At 44.1% G+C, this 12,264-nt stretch overlaps 3 protein-coding genes across 3 annotated transcripts; all 3 read right to left on the bottom strand.

Moving 5' to 3' along the window:
- Window positions 1-110: 110 nt before the first annotated feature.
- klhl40b (kelch-like family member 40b) lies at window positions 111-2,778 on the bottom strand. Its single transcript, XM_061265941.1, has 6 exons — window positions 1,516-2,778; window positions 1,287-1,447; window positions 1,105-1,212; window positions 843-1,028; window positions 627-776; window positions 111-495 (listed from the first exon to the last, which is right to left on the bottom strand). Exons 1-6 carry the CDS (start codon window positions 2,632-2,634, stop codon window positions 384-386), a joined length of 1,836 nt encoding a protein of 611 aa, XP_061121925.1. The 5' UTR covers window positions 2,635-2,778; the 3' UTR covers window positions 111-383.
- A 354-nt stretch (window positions 2,779-3,132) lies between these two features.
- On the bottom strand, window positions 3,133-7,415 carry hhatlb (hedgehog acyltransferase like, b). Its single transcript, XM_061265898.1, has 12 exons — window positions 6,985-7,415; window positions 5,785-5,937; window positions 5,637-5,704; window positions 5,456-5,569; window positions 5,196-5,390; window positions 4,878-5,087; window positions 4,463-4,634; window positions 4,246-4,390; window positions 4,135-4,170; window positions 3,793-3,994; window positions 3,539-3,680; window positions 3,133-3,453 (listed from the first exon to the last, which is right to left on the bottom strand). The coding sequence occupies exons 2-12, from the start codon at window positions 5,888-5,890 to the stop codon at window positions 3,245-3,247; spliced, it is 1,599 nt and encodes a 532-aa protein (XP_061121882.1). The 5' UTR covers window positions 5,891-5,937; window positions 6,985-7,415; the 3' UTR covers window positions 3,133-3,244.
- A 145-nt stretch (window positions 7,416-7,560) lies between these two features.
- LOC133143750 (glycine--tRNA ligase-like) lies at window positions 7,561-12,045 on the bottom strand. Its single transcript, XM_061265897.1, has 17 exons — window positions 11,897-12,045; window positions 11,441-11,542; window positions 11,218-11,320; window positions 11,018-11,159; window positions 10,864-10,952; window positions 10,493-10,569; window positions 10,276-10,421; window positions 10,024-10,173; window positions 9,785-9,947; window positions 9,488-9,652; window positions 9,314-9,420; window positions 9,032-9,178; window positions 8,784-8,869; window positions 8,590-8,699; window positions 8,405-8,498; window positions 8,065-8,255; window positions 7,561-7,938 (listed from the first exon to the last, which is right to left on the bottom strand). Exons 1-17 carry the CDS (start codon window positions 11,939-11,941, stop codon window positions 7,825-7,827), a joined length of 2,031 nt encoding a protein of 676 aa, XP_061121881.1. The 5' UTR covers window positions 11,942-12,045; the 3' UTR covers window positions 7,561-7,824.
- Between the last annotated feature and the right edge of the window lie 219 nt (window positions 12,046-12,264).

Raw genomic sequence — 12,264 nt, 5'->3', positions numbered from 1 at the left:
CTGTTCAAATACTAAAATGAATTTGATGGAGATTAATTCAAAAGCTTTTTCATCGTACAATTTAACTTGACTAAATTATATTAATGTATTTTTCCAAGATAAAGTTGGGATTGACTGGTTAATACTTTATTTGAAGCAGATATGCAAAAAACAAATATGGTTGCAGGTTAAAATGTAATAAAAAAAAACATAATAAAAACAAGGTGAGCTCCAGGTTTGCGTAAGGGGGAAAACTAAAAACTGTACAATGAAAAATGGACACTGTATGCAAAACATTTCAGACAATTTCCATTTTGGTGATAATAGTTTGATTAGGCCATTTTTATAATATGCAAAATCCTTAAAGCGCATCATTAGATGACTTTGGCATTTTTTTTTGTATATTACATCTTGGTGAGTCGCAGTGTGTTGAGTCGGACCCCCAAAATAGTGGCGCCTGTGGCGAATTGAATCTCTCTCAGGATCCCAGTCCACTTATTCTCCTTCTCGTTATACCTGAATAAGAGGAAAAACTGATTAGATTAAAATGTTTCTGGCAAACATGTTTGAATGTGCTTTGAATCGAAATGAACAAAACAACCTAATGTCGGTGACGTTTCTTCACTTGAATGCAAAGTAGAACCCACCTCCAAATATCGTTCATCTCTTTAGGAATGATGTCCTCGCTATCTTCCAACGGCATCATTGCGAAACCTCCCACAGCAAAGAGTGAACCGCCCAGAGAAACCAAATTCAGGGAACTACGTTCTTGGGGGAACGGCTCAAAGTCGGACCATCTGTGAAATAATCACAAGAAGCTTTTCGTACCTTAGGACCTTCGTTTTTGTAAATGAGGAACTCACTTGTTGGTGGCGATGTCGTAAACCTCAACAGAATCGGTCAGACCCGTATCTGTAACCCCGGCCGCCACGTAGATTTTGTTCTGGTGAACGGTTGCCCCAGATAACGAGCGTGCCACCTTCATGGGAGCCAGCTCCTTCCATTCAAACCTCTTGGCATCGTATACGAACATCTTGCTCAAGCAGTTCCTTTTTCAAAAGAATATATTTTTTCCAATACTTGTTTTTCAGGGACAAAGCTAGTTTTCTGAAGAAAAATACTCACTTGTCGTCCCCTTTTCCTCCAATCACGTAAACCTTATCGTTGGACGAAACAGTCGCATGTCCATAGACGGCATATGGAATTGGGTCTGACTCGCCCCATTTGAAAGATCTACAAACAAAAGACCAAGTGAGTTCTCTTCTGTCAAGTCAGAGTCTCCAATTTCCTGAGGATGAAGCGCTCACTGCCTGTCGTAGACCATAACCGAGTCCAATGTGCCCTCCTGGTCCTTCACTTCCTTCCCTCCCATGACGAAGATGGAGTTCTCGGCCTCCCCGAATCCAAACAGGAAACGGGGGGACGGGAGCGGCGGCATGCCCAACCAGTCGGTGTTGACCGGGTCATACTGGGTTTTTAATCAAATGACATTGGTCATATATTTTGTCTTTGTACCCGCCAAATGTGTGATCTCACCTGTAAGAAGTAAGAGCAGAGCGGATCCTCCTTGTTCTGCTCATCAATGAACAACCCACCAGCCACAAAAATCTGGTTCTCCTTGGTCACCAGGCTGACGTGGTTCTTGGGAACCTGGGTGGAGACTGACGCCATGAAGCAGTCGTTCCCCATCGGGTCGTAGGCCACCGACCCAGAGTCGCCGATCATCAGGATCAGCTCACGAACAAACATCCCGAAGCGCATGTTGTCATTCAGGATACTCGGAAGAAGATTCTCCTCTTGTTCCTCATCTTCCTCATTTCCTGCTCCATCTTCCTTCTTCTTCTTGGCGATGGATTTAATTTCAGGCATTTTCCCCGCCTGAGCATCTCTGACTAATTGAAGCTTCTTTTGCAACTCTGGATTTTTCAAGATGAGTTTGTTCTTCTCCACTTTGTCCTTCAAGTAATCCTCACCTACCAGACGCAAGCGAACGCAGTCCAGCAACCCGGGCAGGTCCTTCTCCCGTTCCCCTAAATCTCGGGCCACCCAGTTCATCAAAGCCTCAAACACGACTTCCTCAGAGTCCACGTCCAGGTTGTCATTGGCCAAGATGGCGGCCAGCTCACCGGGCTGCAGCTGGAGGAAGTCCTCATCTCTGGAGATGAGCCGGAAGCGCTCGCAGGCAAAATTCCGAGCCGAGACGGCCAACCTGGGGCAGTCCAGCATCAAGCCGAGTCTGAAGACTGCCAGGCAGTTGCTGAGACTCAGACGCTTCTGGAGGAAGGAAACGCAGACCGTGAAAATTGACGGGATCTGATACAGGTTGGCCACGGCGAAGATGTCCTGAACATTCTGCTCGGTCACGTTGATCCTGGAGGTGTACAAGTACTTGAGGATCAGCCCCATGACTCCCGGCTCAACATCCTCCAGAACCACCTCGCGTTTTTTGCTCTCATCTATGTCAGACAGAAAGAGAGCACGGAAGTACGAACTGCAAGCGCACAGGACCAAGCGGTGGCATGGGAACTCCTTGTCCTTGATTTTTAGAATGCAGTCCACCAGCTTGTCGTTCTCCAGTAGATCATATAGGCCATCCTGAAGAAGTGTCTGCTGGTACACCCGGGGCTCGTCCATAGGGTTCACCGGTAGAGCCATCGTTCCTGGCCGGGGAGTGGCGAGCCTGAAGAGCCTTACTTTGAATCCAACGGGTTGTTCCTTGCCGGGAAAGAGTCGCTTGCCAATTGAAAGGCCTTCTACTCGCTCAGCTGTCCCTACCTTTCAACCAAGCTCCAACTGGCAAGGTATTTATAGCCAGCAATGGGATTCATTCTGGAACATGACATGCACTCACCCCCCCTAAAACTCACCCAAGTTATATCCCGCCTCACTCCCCAGCTGACACATGGCTTCATTGCCCTGAAATAGATTCTACGAAGTAGACTGGCCTCCTCATCCAAATCTATTTGGTAGTTCCATGACATGGCATGACAATGACTTTATTCTTGTAGCAGCATGACTATTTTTGTTCGAGAAAAAAAAAATCTAGCTTGATATGTTAAATTACTCTTAATCATGTAATATCATTTATTTATTTTCCGATGAGATTTATTTTATTTTTCACCTTATATTGGGACCACACATTTTATTTCAGTATTTTACCTTCTTGTGTTTAATTTATTGGTTTTCATGACAGACATTTCCGGAAATTTCACTCAAGTCATTCAAGACATTACGAAACTCAAAACTGTATACATGCATCAATCATCTACTCTGCTTTTTGCTTGCTGGGATCAACGACAGGTTGAGCGGCATCTGGCGCGGGAGTTGCAGGGTCAGCCGGAAGGGCTCCGTCTAGCGTCGTGGGAGGAAGCGGATCGGGGTCATCGATGAGGGCCTGTCTCCTCTCCCGCTCCTTAATCACTTGAATCAGGCAGTAGGTCACGAACATGACGACCATGGTGGTTATTGGAAAACCTGGCCAGACGTAAAATAGGGTGAGTTACCACATTAGTGACACATCACTTGAACTATAAATTATAACTCCATCTGAAGAACTCACCTTTGAGCAGCAGACGCTTGGCAACCAATGTGGCAAAGTCCAAACTGTTGAGAATCAGGGTGTTGTACAGCACGATACTCCAGAAGTTGAAGACACAGACGAAGGCTCGGATCCGGCGGGACATTGCTTCTGACATTGCATTCTTGAAAGTAAGCAAAAAAAAAAGTCAGAAAGTCTTCCTTAAGACAAATTGACCCAAGTCAACTCGAGTCCAAGCTGTAATAATTCGTGTCTTTTAAAATAGACGTCCGAACCTCGAAAGACGCAAAAGGCTCCATGGAGAAGAACTTGGCAGCCCACATCTCGCAGTTTAGCCCAAAGCAGTTGAAGAAGGCCCAGACCAAGACCACCTTGCACGGTCCCAGCCACAGGACGGTGACGGCGTAGGTGCACAACGTGGCCAGCAGCTCCGCCAACACGTCGTCGTGCTTACCGCCCAGATAATCGTATACGTACCTTTTGATAGGAAAACCACAGGATCAGAACCCGGACATCCATTTGCAAATAATCTCTGTGCCAAATTATTATTTGTACTTTTGTCAATTCCTCACAATTTAGTAGTTAATTCCCGTGAGGGTCGTCATGGTACTACTCACTTGCACAACCAATCGTTGATCCCTCGGTCAAAGTGTCTGAGAAATCAGATGAAGAGTGAGCAACAATGAGGATTTGGTATGAAGGAAAATACGTAAAGTCCTGCGACTCACGTTTCAGAAAAGACGTAAAGGTTGGTGATACATTTGGGCGGCTTGGGCGGGTCCAGGTGGTCCAGCCTGGACACGGTGTTGATGACCCCGAACATGATGGCGGCTTTCACCCAGTCGTAGAGCAAGTTGAAGTAGGCCACGCCAACTACAAAAACATCTCATTCAATATTAGATTCTTATCCTTTGTATTATTTATTTATTTTCAGTATTGACCCACCCAGGGCCCAGTCGGAGAGATGCTTGAGTAGCTTCAAGTCGCTTGGGATGGTGAGAACATACAGGAAGTGGAAGAGGACGTCCACGACCAGGATGATGGCCAGGTGGGTCACGGCCTGCATGTTGATGTTCCACATCTCCCGCTCCTTCCTGCTCAGGTCTGACTTATTGGCCTGCATGGGTGGTAAATATTCTCACAAAATTAATTTTTTTTTATGGAAAATTGAATTGAATTTAATTGGGCAGGTGTGCCTAATGTTGTGGCCCGTGAGTATAAACACTATTATGTGCATGTATGTAGTTGGTGAGCCATGCGAAGTCATAAATAGCCGTGCTTGTGTTTTATGAGAAGGTGTGATACACCAACAAGGTTGTCACTAAATCAGGTTACATCCGTCGGCGCGTTAGAAACCAACCTGCACATAGAACTTGTCAAAGGTCATGATGGGCCCAAAGTAGAAGAAAGGTAGGTAGAAGTTGTACTTGAGGAGTTCCAGGATGTTGTAGTTACCATCCTTGCGCTCGCAGTTCTCCAAGGCAAAACTGATGCAGCGCATGATTGTGAAGCCGCAGCCACCGTAGAAGAGAATGTGGCGTAGGTCGAAGTCGCCCGTCACGAAACCTGCCTGGAATATCATTGGTGGATATCTATGACATCATTGAATTTGCCTTTTTGGGCAATTTCCAAGGCTTGTACTGTTTCCTTGTGACGTCAGATGAATTCTTTAACGTACCTGCCAGGACAGGAAGGGCTGACACTTAAATGTGGCTAGCGTGCAAAAGCCTGTGACGAAGCACAGCCAGCGTATCTTAACCAGTGAGATGCTGTAGAGCAGAATGCAGTGGGACAGGATGAGGGTGACATAGGTCCAACCCATACTGGTCCACACCGCCAGGATCCCGTACCCCATGTACACCAGGGACCTGTACTGTAGAACAACAATAATGGTGTCATCCAATGCTAAACACTGTTTGCCATTTTTGGAGGAAGCACCTGAGGGGCCAGCATGGAGCAAAGCTTGGCGAACAGTACATGTCCAGACAGTGCGAAGACTATGTGAGCCCGGAAGGTCCAAATCCACATGGCCCATTCGGAATCCGCCGTGTCCTGTAAAGCCATGGGAAATTATATATATAGATTATGTTTCATGAGGGACTTTAAAGTCACAGCTTACCATTTTCCGGCCAAAGTAGTGCCATCCTGGTTTCACGCTGGACCGAAATGTTTTTCTGTTTGTGTTTGCTAGAATAAAGTAAATTCATTAAATACCGAAACAAATTTTAATATTGTGCAAAAAAATGGACATTGTGTGTTGTACTTACAAGTAGATGCATCAAAGACCCAGCAGGTCGACCAAATTAGAGCCAAAGCCAAAACAGTGTTATAGACGTACAGCTCATATTTGGGAAGTGCCGCTTTGATCGCCATGGCGACACGCACTCAAACATACACACGGGAGCGCCGTCAAACTGTTCCTAAACACACAAAGAGCCCAAACTGGTTTTACCTGTACGTTTAAGTGAGGCCAAATCTTAGATGTTAATGGTGTTAACCACTTGTTGTTCCCAAAAGTATTGAGACGCACACTTTTTATGCACCAATTCCTGATGCATCTTATGGAAAGGTTTAATGTGGAAAAATAGGCGTCCCAAAACTTTTGTCCATAGTGACGTGGGCTTATCTTTGTAGTGTAGTCATTTATTTAGTTATAATTTTGTTTAGATCTATAGTTTTCACTTCCTCTGATCAATGTTGAGTGTCATCAAACAGCGCCGTGACCCTTTTAAATAGGTCGACTGATTGATTTCAAGTTGGAAGACACCTGAGATGCTCATTAGTGGACGCACCCTAATTGAATATGTCCCTATGTATATATTTTGAAAGGCTACCATTATTATTTTTTTTTTATTATTATTATTTTGTTGAACCACAGTTGGCAATTTCAGATTTTTAGTGGTTTCGTTCGAATTCATTATAACATGTCACGTTCGCGTTATTTCTAAGACCACTGAGTTTTTGAGGACTAACAATTTGTTTATGACAATTCAGAATCAATTATAAGAGACACTCAAGCATATTTACTGCAGACAGACATTTATTTTTGGGTTTTTTTTGCCAAATCTCATTTTAGCTGAAAAAATGAAGTTGTACTGCTTGTGCACTTGAGTGCAGCTGCTGTGCTTTATGACTTGACATCTATTTTGTAACCTCGTCATTTAGTCTTCTCCTTTCCGGCCATGTTATTGCATTAAAAAAAATAACAAAAATTATTTTCTTTTTATCTGAGATGCCAATCAAGGGAATATTTGCACCCATTAGACATCAACAAAATACAGCTGCTGGCTTCTTTTTAAAGCATACCAACTAAAAGCTCTCCATTGAGATGCTTAAGACAATTAAAATGTTTCAAAAATCTGTTCCGAAGAGAACAAACTAGTGTTTGAGTCACATGCATGCCTCTAAATAGCAACACGGTCATGCACTTTACTTTGTCCTCCACAAACACCTGTTGTCGTACTGACCTTGAACTCAGCGGAAGCTGCTTCAACAAAACGTCCCAATTATTCTAAATATTCGAAAAATATTCAAATGAGCTGAAACGTGACCAGAATTTGGGGGGTCCTGCGGACTCCCTGAGAGGGGAGCTGCCAGCAGTTGAAAAGGTGACTTGCTGTATTTCTACTTTTGCTGACAAAGAGGGGCGGGACTCGAGGGGTGGGTGGGCTTAATTGCCCCTGGGGGACAATTTTGGCTGCCAAATAATGCACTGTTGGAACTTTAACACTGCTTAAATTTAGAAACATAGGTCAATTAATAATTACACCTGAACAAATGTTTCAAATGTCCTTACTGCTAATGCATTTTGTAAAAGTTAAATACAACTGAACTGTACTTTGCAGTACACTCACAATACTGAGAACTTTACACACACAAACAATGAAATAAAATGGAGGCTATGCTTTTTTCCATGTTCCTAATGGCCACAGACAGCTGTTTTGGGACAGTAAGCCTGTTGCAATTTTGAGCCATGTCCATGCTCAGCATTCTGCACATGGATGCCAAACAACAACACAATACAGTGAAAATAGATGCACAACTCAAATCCAGGACACAGTGGGTAAAAGAACCACGAGTCATTTATTAGAACAAGGCTGAATGTGGAGGTGTAAAAAATAGTCAGTTCATGGCCACAACTATTGTTGCACTTCCATTTTGGGAATTGTCAAGTCTTGTGGAATGGGTAATGTGCCTCGGGAGACAGCTAGTGGTAAGTATTCAGTACACATTCTTATATTTGTCTTCTAGTCCTTTAAAAAATATGTTATGGCTCCTCAATAAGGATTTTCCCTGAATAATGGTGGTTACTCCTTCTTGCTGGTCTCCTGTCCTTCAAAGAGTGGGTACTTGACCTCCAGCTGAGGCCAAGTGGACACGCCGTTGGCCAGCGACCAAATCACCTCCGGCAAAGCGTCCACCTAGGTTCATCATTAAAAAAACATCATCACAATATGCTGCTACAAAGAGTGAAAATCTACAAATTCACGGTGTGGTATGTATGAGACGCTTTTAAATGTCATCTATTTTAAGTCACATTGATGTACCTCGACACGAATTTGTCTCATGGAGTCACGGTCCCTCAGGGTGGCGGTGTGTGGCGTCTTGTTGACTGTGTCAAAGTCTACGGTGACGCCGAAGGCCACGCCGATCTCATCGGAGCGAGCATAGCGTCTCCCGATGGATCCAGATGAATCGTCCACCTTGTGAGACACCCCCTTCCGGGTCAACGCCTCAGCTGATGAGGACAAAAATGAGGTTAGTATATTTAAATGGGGTGTACCTTTATTACCACTAGGTGTCAGTGATGTGCACATTAACCTTTCAACATGGAAGAATGTATTTTTTAATTTAATATTTCATTGAGTGTGAATGCAATGAACTTACACAGTTGTTGGACAAAAGGTGTGAATTCCTGATTTTGGCTCAGAGGAAGGATGCAGCATTTGTACGGGGACACAGTGGCGGGAAAACTGAAATACTACAAAACAAATTAATGATATTGAATCAAAACTATCAATTAGTGGAGACAATTGAAACAAGGATCAACAACTAATGTTTGTGGTCCTCACCGTTCTCTGTTCGTCTCCTTGCCGCGTATGGAAGCAATGCTCAAAGATGGAGTACATGATTCTGCCGATGCCGAAGGACGGCTCAATGACGTTGGGGACGATCTCCTCAACTGCGAGCAATTGTTTGAATTGAATTGGGAGTGTCACGATGCAACGTGAAACCATACTTGGCATTTTTATTCATCTTTTTTTACCATGTAATGTTTTCTGGAATCTCTTGATGGCGACCATGTCTTTGGTAAGCTTGAACGTTTTGCCCTCCGTTGAAAGGCTGAACTCTCTGCACAAGACAGATGACACAATAAGTTTACACACCCTTGTTTAAATGCCAGGTGAAAAAAAAGAATCAAGGGGAAGGCTAATTATGAACATCCCGTTAGGGTGTGCACACTTGTGCAACTCCATTTTCTCAGCTCGTTTTTACCAAAAAATGACCAATTACCCGCTTTGGTTGAGTCGCTTCTCCTGGTCGCCAATAAAGCATTCGTCGCACGCGTCCAGATACTCGAAGATCAGCTTGGCGTCTTTCTTGTACGCTGCTCCGATGGCGCCTCTGTTGGGCTCGAACTTCACTACTTTGACCACCTTGTGTTGACTCATTAAGGAATAACACAACTGCAAGAACTTCCCACAGCGGTCATGTTGGTCTACTTTAATCACTAGCACCTTATTTTGTCTCAATTGGGTGAAAACTCGATTAAATTGGATGAGCAGTCAGGATATGGGTTCTTTGAGGGGTTTCTCCGCCACGAGGGGAACCTTGGTGGCTCGCGAGTGACACGACAGGTCATAGCACGAGCGATCGGCGCATCCGACGATCTCGATCCAACCCTGAAGAAAGATGAAAAAAAAATCTGCCGTCTCGGTTGAAACCAGAGTGGAAAGAATAGCGACTTACGTAGGAAGTTTTGGACTCGGCGTCCCAGCAGTCGCAGGCATAGTGAGCCATCTCGTTCTCCATGTGCTGACGGAAGCGCACTTTGTCTTTGCTAAGACCTACTTTGAGCAGGTACAAATAGATCCTGCCGATGAAGTAGCCCAGCACAGAGTTGTTGATGATGCCCTGAATGATGAAAATGATGATAATTGAAAAAGTTTGCATAAGCAAAACCTAATATAGCGGAGTCACCAACAAAAGATGAAAATCCATCTGGATGATTTATTTATTATTTTTCAACATCTAAACTTTTCCTACCTGCTCCACAGCATCTCCGAGCCTCATGACCTGTGCCGACTGGCCGCTGGTCTGAGCCTTGGAGGAGTACAACAGGATATCCAGGTCGGCCACGTTTGAGAATTTGGGGTGGACCTTCTCGTTGGGGTCCACAAAGTGCTCGATCTCAGCCATGGTGAATTCTCTACATTATAAAGGTACATTTTTACTCGATTGAGTCCAACTATAAAATGAAGCAAGTGAGACAAAAGTTTTCTAACCTGACGCGGATGAGTCCGGAGCGAGGCGAGATCTCATTCCTGAACGAGTTTCCGATCTGAGCGGCGCCAAAGGGAAGCTTTCCCTGGTTGAACTCCAGCAGTCGCTTGAAGTTGAGGAACATCCCCTGAGCCGTTTCTGGCCTCAGATAGCTGCCAACACAAAAACAAAAAAATGCAGATTCATCTGTAGCAAACGAATTCCGTGTTGTTTTTTTTTGGCATGATTAAATCTGTTTGGAGCAGCAGTAGTACCCGGGAGTGTTCCCTCCTGGCCCGATGGAGGTCTGGAACATGAGGTTGAAGGAGATAGGAGAGGTGAGGTCATTGCCCGTGGAGGGAGACTTGACGTTGTACTTGACGAACAGATTGCCCAACTCCTGCTGAGTGTAGTTGTCCATCTAGCGCACATCCATAAGAACAGGACATGATTGGACGAACAGGATATGACATCATCCACGCATGAACTCACCTGGGTGATCACGTCCTCCATCTCCGCCACTTTCTCAGGGGTACACGTCTCGTTGGACATGACTTTCTTTAAATGGGCTGTGGACAGCAGAGACAGTTTTTGATCAAGTTCGACAAATTATAATTCAAATAATGTTATATATAGCTCAAACCTGCTTAACATGAGTACTTTGTGAAATCTCGCTAACACGAATCGTGAAAACAATCCCAGCGCACCAGAAAGACGAGATACAACTTACAAATTTAAATTCCCGCCACGCCCACCCTACATACGTGTGACCCAGTAAAGCAAGTAAAAACATGTCAGGTGCTCGTTTGTAAAAATTTGCAAAATTGCACTGGTGACTAAAAAAAAAAAAATGCCGTGATCACCTTTGAGGAGATGATCAGCACGAAAGCATTCTCCCGTCCTGGAGTCCTTCACCATGTAATCAGCAAATTTATCCACGTGGCCCGACGTCCTGATTGAGAAAATACATTTATTAATATTCTGTTGTTTTTTTAAAGGGGGGGAGAGCAGGCTCACTTGAGGACGGGTTCGGGGGTGAGCATGGTGCAGTCGATCTCCAGGATCTGCTCCTCCTGGATGAAGTGCTGCCTCCAAACTTGCAGGATGTTGTTCTTCAAGGCGCAGCCCACCGGACCAAAGTCGTACAGGCCGGCCACACCTGAACAAAGTAATTTTACTTACCTTACAAGCTTTTACGCTATATTTCTTTATCTTACCTCCATATATGGCAAAAGACTGATCGTAGAAAAATCTCCTCTTTAAGGTGTCGTCCATCTTTACCCTGTCAACAACGTCATCTTTGGGTTGTAAAGAAAGCTCCTGAGATGGTGGCGGTGAGATAAGGTGAGTGTAGTTTCATTATGATTATGACAAGGCAGCAGCTTTGTTAAGCAAAAGTGAAAGCAAAAATACAATGGAACAAAGAAGTAGACATTGTACCTTCATTTCTAAAGTTCTCTTCCGGGCTTTCAGCTCTGTGACAGCCTGATTCACCTCCAACTCGGGGGCTCCTTGCTCCTTAAGCTGGGCCACCAAGTCGCCCTGAGAAGAACACAGAATGTTATAATTATCATGATAATTTATTATATTTTTATTTTATTATATAATTTTATTTCAGTAAAAGGAGACAGATTTTTTTTTTTAATTCAAAAACAGCACTGAAGTGTTTTAACAATATATAATTAACAATATAGCTTTTGTCAAAACACCAGAATTAAAAAAAAAAAAAAAAAAATAGACTTGCATTCTTTTGAGAGGTAGTTGCACATTTAACGGCTTATATGGAATATGTGTGCTATAGGTCACCTGTTTTTGTTCATAAAAAAAAATCAACATTAAATCAAAAGTGATTATATCCACGCCCAACTTGGTTTCCATCCGTCTAAAATAACTCACCTGCTCGCGCACAGCCTCCCGCAAAGGTGCCAAAGTTTGTTCCATGTTGCCACGTAACAGTGTGCAGAGTAAAGCCGCTTGTGTTTGTCTTCCCCGCTACCCGCAGCCAGCTGTGCGGGTTGTTTTCTCCTCAGCGCTCCCTTATCCTTCTCCGGCCTGGCCCAGCCCAGCAGGAGGAGCCTGTAGTGCTTGCCTCTGCTTCTCAGACTGCGAGTGATGTCTGAAACCAAGGCTTAGAGTTGCATCATCCAAACTCTAGCAAGAATGTGTCCAAGTGACCTACTGAAGGGCCCCACCCCCTGATAAAAAAAATTTCAAATTGTGCAAAATATGACTGTTGCACAAATGGGACTAGAATACCTCTGTAA

Source organism: Syngnathus typhle, linkage group LG19, assembly GCF_033458585.1.
Source record: "Syngnathus typhle isolate RoL2023-S1 ecotype Sweden linkage group LG19, RoL_Styp_1.0, whole genome shotgun sequence".
Taxonomy (NCBI): Eukaryota; Metazoa; Chordata; class Actinopteri; order Syngnathiformes; family Syngnathidae; genus Syngnathus; species Syngnathus typhle.
Note: the sequence above shows the minus strand (reverse complement) of the source record. Positions and strands in the feature narration are given on the sequence as shown.